Source organism: Ips typographus, linkage group LG4 (genome assembly GCF_016097725.1).
Source record: "Ips typographus isolate SLU linkage group LG4, UJ_Ityp_2.0, whole genome shotgun sequence".
In the NCBI taxonomy this organism is placed as follows: Eukaryota; Metazoa; Arthropoda; class Insecta; order Coleoptera; family Curculionidae; genus Ips; species Ips typographus.
In genome coordinates, this window is record NC_138425.1 from 13,351,296 (window position 1) to 13,363,348 (window position 12,053).

The window sequence follows — 12,053 nt, forward strand, 5'->3', positions numbered from 1 at the left end:
TTCTCAATTTTGCTCATTAAGGAAAATCTAATGTTTACAACATCCGCCAAAAATACCGATTACCGCAACATTTTTAATCCACTATATTATACGGTTTTATCAAAATGACCGCCTCGCGGAATTTATGACCGTTATTATTCAATTTCTGGTTGCCTAACTTGTGACATCCTGTATAAAACAGGTGCTAGCTAGAATCCACTCCTACAAATTACATATCATTACACAGTATTCGCATGCACACGTTTTTGACGCTTATCGCTTAGTGATCGGTGATAATTACATATGGCACGTCACATCCCATCTATCGGGTTTATTGTTGTTACATTAATTGATTAATGTTTCAGAGAAAATTAAAAGTGACGCGACGTAGTGTAAAAGTGTAATTTACAACGCGTTTTATTGAATGGAAGAAATGGTGAAGTTCACTTTTTTGTCTAGACTTCTAGGTAAAATATGACAATACTGAAAAATTCTATTTTTACGAAAAAAACCCAACTTTAAGCGAGTTTAGTTATTTTTAGGCTTTCATGGCCATCACATGTACGAATTTTTTTTGCCAGCCTATTGTAAAGGAACCTTGACTACGTAATTGGGCATGTTCAATGTAAAGGTCGCCTAGTCCAAGGACGGTCCTGTCACGACCGTCCGGTTGGCGCTTCTGGCTCTAATCCAAATCGGTTATGAATACAAATGGATTGATCGCAATTTACCATACTTTATGACGTAAAACGGTGTGATGCGGTTCCCGAGACTTTTAATTAATTTAGCCTGACCGGACTAAGATTAACTTTTGTTTTTTGAACTCGCCAAATCGATGGCTCAGAATGATTCGCGGTAAATCAACTTCAAGGTAAAAAATATTGATTTTTGTTCACTTTTAGTGAGAGCAAATGTGCTTACTTAGGAATAATATTAATAGGTGGACATAATCAGATTAGGATGAATTCTCACAAAGATGAGAGATGGCCTGTTTTGCATCTGTGGACATGTTAATAACCTTATATTATTTCTATTAGTGCATGCACGTCTGGAATGTTTTACCCACAGTTTTTTACAGTAATGGGATTTTCCATGTTTTTTAAAATTTTATTTAAGAAAAACAAAAAAAAAATAATACACGTTTTTTTATTTTTGAAAATATTCAGCAATAGACATTATTGACATTTTGCATATTTTTCCTGTCCGTTCCGCTAAAAAGTTGGGAAAATGTAACTTTTCACGGAAAAGTAACGGAACTGTCAAATATGTCAGCGAGCTGAATTTGAACCAATCCGGTTGACGAGCACAGTTCCACAGTTTTGAGTTCCTTTGAAAAATGCGTCCATGAGAACTTACCATAAGTCCGAAAAAAGAGTATTGAAAACCCCCAATATGACGTAAGTTATTAACCAAGATTGCCTAGTATAGAAGTACCAAGCAATAGTTTGTTCTTTTGTCACTTTGTGCATTGCTGCTACTGTAACATAATAATATCAATATCCGTTTTCCATCTAGTATTCTTCTCTGTCAAATGTTATTCAAACAGTACAGCAACACTTTTTGAACCTAACCCTACAGAAATTCAAAAGTCAACCTAACCTCAATTGGAACGTCAACGTCGTAAAGTTCCGTCAGAAGTCAAATAGATCATTTTGAGTCACCTGGTTTTGACACTGGCTTTCGACGGCAGCCATATTGCCGGGGGGGCAGACAACTGAATTTAGCTGTATTGATTTTCATTATTATTTGTGATCTCCTGGTGTTTAATAAACTGTTTAAAAGGAAGCAGAGTACATTTAGTTGATATGTAGGGAGAGACACTGTTTAAAACTAAAAACATCATCTGTGATTTTGGAAAGCCTGTAAAATATAATGTTTTTGAATCATTATCTTTAAATGACTCTTCTGACAAGCCAGACGATTTTAGTTTTTCTTGCAATGTATAATTTTTTGATTTGCAAAATTGAGATCTTCTGATAGACAATTTATACACAGCATTTTGTTCACTTTTTAGTTGGCTATTGTCATCGATTTGTTGAAGTTGTTCCAAGTAAGATACAGATACTTCTGTAGATGGACCTGCAGTGGGTTCCCTGTCCATGTTCATAGCTAACGTGCTCTCACTTTCATGCTCATCTTCCTATATAAAGAGTCTTATTACAGATAAATTATAACTTTTGTACAAAAACTTACTATTATGAGACGTTTTGTTTAACGCTAAACTGCTTGAACATGCCGCTATACACTTTGTACACTTTGGGTTTTGGTAATAATATATATCCCATATTTACAGAAGGAACCCAGTCAGGATTGTCCTTATCTTCCAATTTAGCTGGTTTGCCTAAAAAAACCAAACAAAACTGACAAAATACACAAAAATTAAAACAATATTTTATTTAACCATAAGCTGTCCATAGATGCTGTACTACTGACAAATAATAATAATATATACCTGAGACAGTGATTTGCACAAATTCGTGCATTATTAAGGAAGGTTTTACTTAAATCCCCACGTTTTGAAGCGGCAACCCATTTAAGTCGACGTTCTTTTGACAAGGCAGTTAGTTGATCTCCCCGGTTCTTCAACGCTTTGGGAATCTTGAAAAATTGAACTTTATCCCTTTCTGCTCTATTTCCACAACGCACGACTAAACAAAACGATGGCATTTTTCTACAATCTTCTGAACTCAATCGAAAATTTCTATGGTTTACATTTAGCTAGTGAGTCTGTATGCCCCCCCGGCAATATGGCTGACTTACGTTTGACGTTTGCGACGTCAACTCGAAATGGTCTATTGAAAGGTGGAGATTATTACATCCAATAGTAACGCTCAAAGTTAACTGCGTCATGCTGCCCGCGAAATAATCCATTCAAACATATTCAAGAAACGTAAAGTTTTGTAAGAACATTATTTGATTTTTGGTTGAAATTTGGAAAATGTTGATATGATGTCTGTGCTGTGATGCTTAGTCTGAATGTGCAGCATTTCTCAGCACAGAGTACGTATAGTTTGTGATTGACGTGGACTTTTACCAATAGTTGAACATGTGTGCGGTTATTACAGCTACTAAATTGATTTTGTAACGTTTTATGACGTGTATTAATTGACCTCTTGGCTGGAAAGGAAATGTCAATAAATGCATAAAGATAAGACAAAAGTAATGCGTAGTTTTCGTCCGGCATTTGTTATGGTGCGGTGCATGAATGGACATTGGCATGAACTGGCCTGACTTGACTTGGGTCGATGGGTGTTTCATGATTCATTTTAGGGACGTGACAAATTGCATCGTCTCATACAATTTAATCGGCACCTTCTGGTGCTTCAAATGCAGTTTTACCTAGTGAGTTGTGATCTTTATTAAAAGGTGTTTCTTTGTTGTCTAGAATGAAACGGTCATCTGTGCGTTCTGTCCCTAACCAGTTACTTAACAAAAATTCGGTGACAAAACCATTAGTGATAACCCTAGTCAAGCGTACGTGATTTTTGTAACGTCTTGGGCACTGATTGGTCTGCGCAACTGCGACAGTTCTATATTCACATTCTTAAGCTCTTAGAAGGCAACTTTCAGTTAGGGGAGGAATGTCTAGTCTGAGATAAGTTTATTTTGTATGCCTACCGAATGGGAAGCATTATGCCCGTGTGGAATGTAGGAAAAAAAAACGATACGAGGTTTATTTTTACTTCCTGGGCTATTGCGCCAGACAGCGAAGTGTTTTCTTAATCCGTTCCGTCTGGAGGAATTCCCAAGTGTTTCCAAATAGATTTATTTTCATACTGATTATGAGTTATAGGCAAATAGAAAGGTTCCTATTTAGGGTGCAATAAATTTCGATGGAAAGCAATACTGTTAAATTGAAAGGTGCACACATTATACATACACACACTTGAAGCGCGAGCTAGATCTCTGATAATTGCTTTTCCCATAAGGCGTTTATTGCCTTTAAGAAAGTTGTCGGGGTCGGGAGAAAATGGTTCGTTATAGGGCATTGTGTGCATAAACAATTAATGATAGTTGCACTTTCTTCAATATACCCGGTGGGTGTGTGCGCATCTCTATAAACACTATTAAAATGTCAAGATTCTTCTTCCTCTTGCCATACAGTGGGCAAATTTCTAAACCAATAATGAAATCCGACTTGCTTATTTGACGAACTGCACAGTTAGGTTACATTTAGTTCATAAAAGACGAATTTTGACTTGTTGACAGTGACCCTATCTCATATTAACTTGTTAGTGTTTGTTAAGTTCAGTTTAAGGACAGCTTAGATAAGTTTAGTTTTGCACCTAATCTGTCACATTTAAACCACAACTTACAGTTTAAAACTCAGGTTAATAATTTGATCAAAGTGTTCCTAAGTCAGATCAGAACTCTGAAAATTAACCTAAGAAAAAGTTAATTTCGTTTTTAACACTAACAGGAAAAATTACCACCAAACATCCACCAAGTTGTGGAGTTTAGAAATTTTCAGATATTTGACCTTTTTGGGAGCACCAATGGCGTTTTTCATGAGCAAGTTTTGAGTTTAGTGCAAATTATTTTGGTCAAATGTCATTGAAATAGTAGGGCAATATACCAGATTTGGTCTAAAGTTGGCTTAGTCAATTGACAACTTTTCATCATGACCTCTGGATGTATCTTACTTGACATTTTTTTGACTTTTACTGATATTTATCTACTACTTGCTTGATAAAGTAACCTTGCTTAATAACGTACTAGTTGAACAATTAATAAACGAGTTATTCATTTGTGTGGAATCTAAACATAATAATTAATCATCGATTCGGTGTTAACAATAAATAAAGACGATCTTTGCTTTCGGTCTAGACGGTTATCAGACAATAAAAATAACGTTCTAACCGCATTTCTGCAAGTAATTAGAGCGTGTTTCACGGTGCAACTTTCGGAATATTAGCTGTTTAAAGAATTGGGTTTCCAGTGTGATAGAAATTCAAAAATCTGAACGTAATTTCACGAATGTTTGACTGGTCTTTATTCCGGTTGATAGGACAGGTCGCAATTTTTTATGGCAAGCACAGTGGGTAGTTTGTGATTGATCAAACAACTGTTGATTTGGCCACCATTCGACAAATCACTGTGCTGGTAGTCATGCTAATGACCCAATTATCCAGGAAAACAAACGTTTTTAGGAAATTTATCCATTAACAAAGCATCAGCCAAGGTCTACAAAATCATCAAGTTTTATCGTGCGTTATCGCGTTTTCCGTTAAACAGTCAATGTCGCAATAACAATAAAGTTACCATTTTGTTTATTGCGGTAATCAATAAGTTATATAGAAAGGGCCAGGGAGGAAAAACACGTGACAGATGCAGGAGATTGTGCAAATCGTAAAGGTTTATTTAGTTGACCTTTCCGATTATTTTAGAAACTACCACGCAACCGCATCCCTGACTCTAATTACCGTTTCCTCAAACAACCTCCAAAATTCGTTTAGTTTCTATTGTTTATTTTTATAAAAAGGCCACATTGACCTCGCCGGCACTGACCTAGACTTGTCAATGTTTACAGACTGCTCCATATCGTCGTGCTCATAGAGCAGGTCTTATAATTACCGTTATTGGCATGAACCACGGCGATTTGCTAGCCAATATAAGTGGATTTTTAACTTTTCCTGTGTACAAATTTTCATTCAATCATAAAAATAGCTGTACTGTGTTTAATTCGGTATTTATTAACAATAATTATTGGTGTTCACTAGTTGTGGTAGAGCTTTAATGCGAAGTTAATTGCCTTTAACAATTTTGGCACGGTATTCTTCACAGGGGCGTCCCACGTCTGCCATAGATGCAATTAGGTTAATACATATTTATTTATGCAAATTTGAACATGCTCAACTAGATATTAATAACGCGTCATTAACATTTTTGCATACACAAAAATACTAAACGTAGTTGGTGTATTTTTCAGGTGGAACAACGCGATGTGCCTGGAATCGACTGCGCCTTCTTGGCGATGGACACGGAAGAGGGCGTGGAGGTAGTCTGGAACGAGGTCCAGTTTTCCGAGCGGAAAAACTTCAAAAACCAGGAGGAGAAAATCCAAACGGTGTTCGAGAACCTGACGCAACTGGACCATCCCAATATCGTTAAGTTCCATCGATATTGGACGGATACTCACAATGACAGGCCTAGGGTGAGTTGTAGATTGACAATTCAACATTAAAATGTGAAAATTAGTGCGCAGTTAGCGTTTGTTGCTCTCAGCGCATTCACCATAGTGACAAGAAAAGTGTAGGAGATTGCACTCCAGAATAAACACTGGTATGATAGCAAGCTGTTTCCTTAAATACAAAAATTAGGATGTTGTCTACAAGCTACAATTTTATATTGTTGTTAGCCGGTTTCGCCTCCTCACCTTCTTCCTTCCGGAAGAAAATTACTCTGATGATGACTTAAATTCGAAATCTTGACTGTTTTCGTAAGAAGAAGAATGTGTATTAATGTCCAAAACCTGCTTCTCCACTCTAGTTTTAAAGCTTCTAAGGCCAAAGTGAAAAATATGGAGTTACATATTATGATTTATTTTGCTCAAAGTAGTTCACCATTTGTCAACAATTGCCAGTATTAGGCAAATAGGCAATATATTTATTTTTTGTCTCATTGTGGCCTCTCGGACTGTTATGAGAACTAAACTCCCCTCTAAATTTTAATAAAACGGCAATTCACCCTAATAACCATCTTCCTGAGCTAGAACGCACGTACATTTCGTATGTTCTGCGCTCCTGATACAAACGGTGCACAAACGATCCTAACCGGTTGTTTTCGAACGAGGAAAATGGGTTCGGTGTGGTGGATTGAGTCGATTTCATTCTTAGGTTTATGTTCTCCTGTTAGTCCGGATCGACTATGGAAGCTTAAACGCGGTTTAGACGGTATTCGGTTGTTCGTGCATACCGAACCGAAAATTTGACTGCACGGCCTGCTAAAACTTTCTTGGCTTTTGACCAAAAAAAAATCTTGAATTTTTTCTCTTTTACTGAAATATTTTCTATCACTTATTTTTTCTGTAACGGAAATAATTAACTAGTCATTTTCTCTAGTTGGAAAATGTCTCTTGCACCATCACAGTCTATCAAAAAGTGTATTGTTACGAGCACCAACCGTTTTACATTGCTGCTCCCCTAATAACTAAGGCTTACCTAAGTTCCGTAGCCTTCGACGTAGCGGTAGTGCAAACGAAAACTGGGCTTAAGTCGAGTTTAGGAAGAGAGTCACGTCAGCAAGCGTTCTCTTTTTCCAAGAGACATTTCTGCTATCCTGTCCCACTAGTCGAATGAATTCGACCGATTGCGTTCAAGAATCGGTACTCTCGTTCCAATCAAGTCGCTAGCGAGCGATCGTGGACGTTTAGATTGTTTTATCCGACTAACTGTTATGTGCTCCTGTCTGTTAAGATTTCAATTGGAACTGGTTGTTGTTACGAACATTTTGCAGACTGGGGATATTTTAAGTGAATCCCGGCCTGCTTGTACCTGCAATGGTTGATTAGACAGAAGAAAACCAATTCAAATTTTGAATTTTCTATAAAACGAACATTATGAGGAAATAAAAAACTAAAAACTAGTTAGACTCACCATCTACGAGTCTGCACCAAGAACCCCTCTAACGGTTTTGTAATTTTCTGGTTACTGTCGTTACTATCAGGAGCCGATTGAATTTCTCGTTACGTTACACGTTTCTGGTACCAGTTGGCTTTTCTGTTCTCCTACGACAAATTCACGAAGTTACGAGGTTTTTCCCGAACTTGGTCGACGCCCCACGGCCACAGATAAACGCTATTTTCTTCATTGGCTATTTTTTGGCAAATTTTAGAGGATATCTCTGTCTTTCCTACAATCAATATGCAATTTTCTTCTTGCTTACTCGAGATGCCCGCACGAATCTTCGAGGCGCCATCTGTCGCCGCTTACGTGTATGCCATCGTTTCCGTGTTGCTTTACCTCGATTCGTTGCTGTTCGCCTGATAGGTGAGAGTTAAATTCTAGTTTTAACCGGGAGTTAGCCGGTATCTTGCCGCCCCGTTTTGTGCTGTTTAGCAGTAGTTGTTTGTTATTTTACATTCTCGACTATTCTGTGCTCCTGATATAAATGGTGGTGTTACGTGGTTTTGCCTCGCGTCCTAAGTGAGGTCAGGGTCGTCCGATTTTATTTTCTCATTTCACTGAGTCCTGCGTGTTGACGAACGAGACTGCAGTCTACAATTTTCTACCAGGGTTGCCACATCCCTAGTCGAAATAAAAAATCCCCAAACTGTCACTTTTCTACTGTTTCAAGATGACAGGTGTCCTTATTTGACATGTGCTAACTTGGTTACAATAATAGCTAGAAGGTTCGTTCGAATGTCGAAATGTAGCTGGTAATTCTGGCTTACACCTGAGCACAATTTTCGGGGGTAATATCCCTAGTGCATTTAATTTTTCCACAGGAAAAATTAGATGCATGAGGGATATTTGGTAAGATTATTTCCTGAGTTAAATAAACATTTTACTTTAATTAAAACAATAAGAACAATAACTTTCAAGCTAGAAAGGTAACACTATTCTTTATGTTGCTGTGAGGAGTGTGAAATTTTTTCGAATTTTTTTCCGGAAAAACTGTTGACAGCTAAGTTGACAGTTGTTAAGTGATTTTTCCACTTAAAATTTACATTTGTCATACTAATTCTTGATAGCGATTGGTCAAAATTGATAGGAAGGAAATAATCTTCTAAAAATTACAAATAATCGAGATATTGGCCGGAAAATGGAGCAGTGCACGTAAACAAGTTATTTTTGAAGCTGTCATATTTGGACAGCTCATAACTTGGTCCCTGTGTGAGGAGGTTGGTTCAAACGTCAAAATGTAGCCCAAAACCTTTGCTTTCCTTTGTCAAGACAGTGTTTTTTATGGAAAAACACTCACACACTCTCTTTCCCAGATTTTGAAGGTATAGTGCGGTCCTCATAAATTTACTATACCGAAAGGAGTGGTTTTCATTTTCAAAACGGCAATCATTTTCAACAATTTTTTAGATTATGTTAACTAATAATGATCATTAAAATTAATTAATTGATTATGTTTTTTAGATTTTTTAATCCTTTTTAGGTTAAGTTTTATCACTTTCTCCTTTCCTTTCCTTCCTCCTTTATAATCCTTTTTAGGTTATTACCACTGAATTTTGACCATTCACTGGTTTTTTTCTCTTTTTATATATTTGTATTTATTTGTTTTTTGATCAGCTTTCTCAACCTGAATTATTTCTTCGTACAATAAAACATTGATTGAAAAGAAAAAAACAATATCCAAGGGATTTTATCTTTTTTTTTTTGGATGCCAAGCTCTCAGATACCAACATATATAGATTGTTAGAAAGCCCTAAAAAGGGCGATTTATTTATTAAAAAAATATACAAGGTGTTCCCACAGAAAATTCTTAAAAAAAACCCATTTTTATCTTTCCGATAGTTGAAAAAACGACGGAACTACGAGGGGGGTCGGTCCCAAGGTGCAAACATTTCAAAATCACCCTGTAGCTCGAAAACCAAGAAGGTCACGAAAGTTTTGTTTGCACCATCATTTGTTTCACGAAAAAGTAGGGCAGTAGGTTTCGAGATACCCCGGAAAAATGTTAAAAAATGGACACCCTGTACATAGCAGACAAATTTATCTTATTTTAAGTGTTATTAGCTGGAGCTGAGATTTTCACTGTTACATTTTCCTGGTTTTATAGAGTAGTGTATCACCAATATGGTGAATGCGCCTGTATGCTTGTTAAAATATTTGAGTAAATTAAAGCGTTTAATATCCTGAGTAATTACTAAATAGATCCTAGAAAGCCAAAATACACAAGACAACAACAACAAACATACACAAGAACGGGAATTTTAATATTGAAAATAAATGACTCTGAGAGAACCTTTATTAATGGTGTCAACAAAGGTAGAGTAACTGTGTAAGTGACATGTGTCAGTGTGTCATATTTGGTCTTCTGATGCTCCTATGTCAATTAACGTCACATTCTGGTTTGCTAAAACGTCACCACCCGTTTGTTATACGCAAATGTCATACGAACCCCAGGCGGAAAGTGTCATTGCAGTGTGAAACATCCATTAACCATTACATGTGCAGCATTTGCGTAAATCACAAACTACAAACTTAAAACAACTGCGATTACCATTGAATTGTCTAAGACTGATCTTGTTTTTGCAGGTGATCTTCATTACTGAATACATGTCTTCTGGGTCATTGAAACAGTTCCTGAAACGCACCAAGCGCAACGTGAAAAGGCTGCCGCTGCAAGCGTGGAGGCGATGGTGCACCCAAATACTCTCAGCTTTAAGGTAATTTGAAAGCTATCTCTGTCAGGAAATAGTTTTTACATTGTGGACGGTTATTTTTCGTAATATGTAGTATTAAGGGTACTACGATAAGGTTTTACACACACGATTGATGAATGTTATGGTTTGTTGCCTAGCTGTAAGACTATTTTTAATTTTAATTAAGTTTATTATAAACGCACGAAACGTCGTCCGCAATAAGCTAGATCGTGTTGTAAGTATTATCAAAGCGTTATTGCGGTCGGCACGGTTTTTTCGGAAAATTGTACGCATAACCCTCTATTATTCTATTCAACCGCGCATTTTACAGCTCCTTCTCAAAAAGGTAAGTGCGGTCTCCATCTTTCCATCTGAGGGTTAGTTATTTGTTATTAGTTGTTTTTTTTTTTAAATGACGGGCGAACTGAACATTTTCGAGCGGTTTTGTACATTGCGAGAGATAGACGGATATTCTATGGACGATGTTGCCAACGGCCTCTAGAATACAGGTACTGACACGAAATTTTGCATTTGGTATTATGTTATACAGTGAATATCCGTCACGATTAGTACTCGTTTTTGTCGTAGGTCTAGTGGATTTTTAACTAATTTGGATTATGTGGATTGTGTTTTTTTAAGTGTTTTATTGAAGAAGAATGTTCGGTTTGCCTTCGTCGGAGATAGAAGTCAAAAATTAATTTTCAGCGATGATGTGTCGGCGCGGGCGAACAACTTTAAAGAGTCGTTCTATGAATCCAGTCTGTTTTCTTTACAGTTACTTGCATTCCTGTTCACCGCCCATCATCCACGGCAATCTGACCTGTGATACCATATTTATACAACACAACGGGCTCGTCAAAATCGGATCAGGTAATCACATATCCAAAAAACATCGAATAAATTATATACAGCTGAGAAAATTCTTGTTTTTTGACCGTTTTTGCGCGAACTGTAATTTCATTGGTCCAGAGAGTTCCGGTAAAATTTCCGCTGCATAAGGGACGCATCGCGGGCCACGAATTGTTACGCCCACTTCTGATTGTGGGGTGATCAATTCATTTTTGTTTCCTGTTTTCCAGTGAAATTGGTATAGTAAGGCTCTGTTAATATGGATGTTGGTTTATGAAGCTTTTTGTGGGATTTAAATGTTTTGATCTCAATTCAATCAGAAGTGGGCATAAAGGGCTTGACTAGTTAAGCGGTCGCTATTTTTTTTACCATGGTCGGGCGTGTCGCGCTTGTAAGGGCGGTTAGGGCCTTACAACCGCTAACTACGCCCGGCAATGTGTGCTTTTGTAAAGCGCCTGCTTCTGTCTTGAACTAGAACAATTTTCCGCGCTCGCTTTTTCAAAATTGCTTCCAGTTAGAGTGGATGTGACGTTTCTGAAATTGATCTGTTGTGATGTATTTATGCGGAGAATTGTCTGACGATTCGTATTGGCTCTCGATCCCCCCTTATCAGCCCCTCGTTTGAGCCAAAACTTTTGAAGTATTAACTTTAATTTTCTATTTCCCTTTAGTGGCTCCCGATTCGATTAATCATCACGTGAAGACGTGCCATGACAACATCAAAAATATGCATTTCATCGCTCCAGAGCATCCTGGTAAGTTATCTCTGTTATTTACTCCCCTTTTTTTGTCATCACCATTAATTACTAATACTCTTCAATCGTTTCAGGGATTTCAACTCAACTAGCAGCATTTGTACCCGATCTACAAATAAGTCTAAGTTTTTATTTATGGCTTACTTGTGGATCAA

At 37.2% G+C, this 12,053-nt stretch overlaps 1 protein-coding gene and 1 long non-coding RNA gene across 4 annotated transcripts in view; one reads left to right on the forward strand and one right to left on the reverse strand.

Annotated features, from left to right (window-relative positions):
- Nucleotides 1-12,053, forward strand: part of Madm (MLF1-adaptor molecule) — a 56,711-nt gene that overhangs the window by 33,501 nt on the left and 11,157 nt on the right. For both annotated transcript variants that reach the window (XM_081978456.1, XM_081978457.1), the window contains exons 2-5: nucleotides 5,909-6,133; nucleotides 10,188-10,318; nucleotides 11,070-11,164; nucleotides 11,815-11,898. In XM_081978456.1, coding sequence (XP_081834582.1) covers nucleotides 5,909-6,133; nucleotides 10,188-10,318; nucleotides 11,070-11,164; nucleotides 11,815-11,898 — 535 coding nt within the window. The remainder of the gene's footprint in view (nucleotides 1-5,908; nucleotides 6,134-10,187; nucleotides 10,319-11,069; nucleotides 11,165-11,814; nucleotides 11,899-12,053) is intronic.
- LOC145728323 (uncharacterized) lies at nucleotides 1,827-7,723 on the reverse strand. 2 transcript variants are annotated; one of them, XR_014178048.1, is made up of 4 exons: nucleotides 7,575-7,723; nucleotides 7,140-7,472; nucleotides 2,173-2,320; nucleotides 1,827-2,119 (listed from the first exon to the last, which is right to left on the reverse strand). It is a non-coding gene; the product is annotated as an uncharacterized LOC145728323 (long non-coding RNA). The 2 variants fall into 2 exon arrangements; XR_014178047.1 differs by lacking the exons at nucleotides 7,140-7,472; nucleotides 7,575-7,723 and adding an exon at nucleotides 2,432-2,690.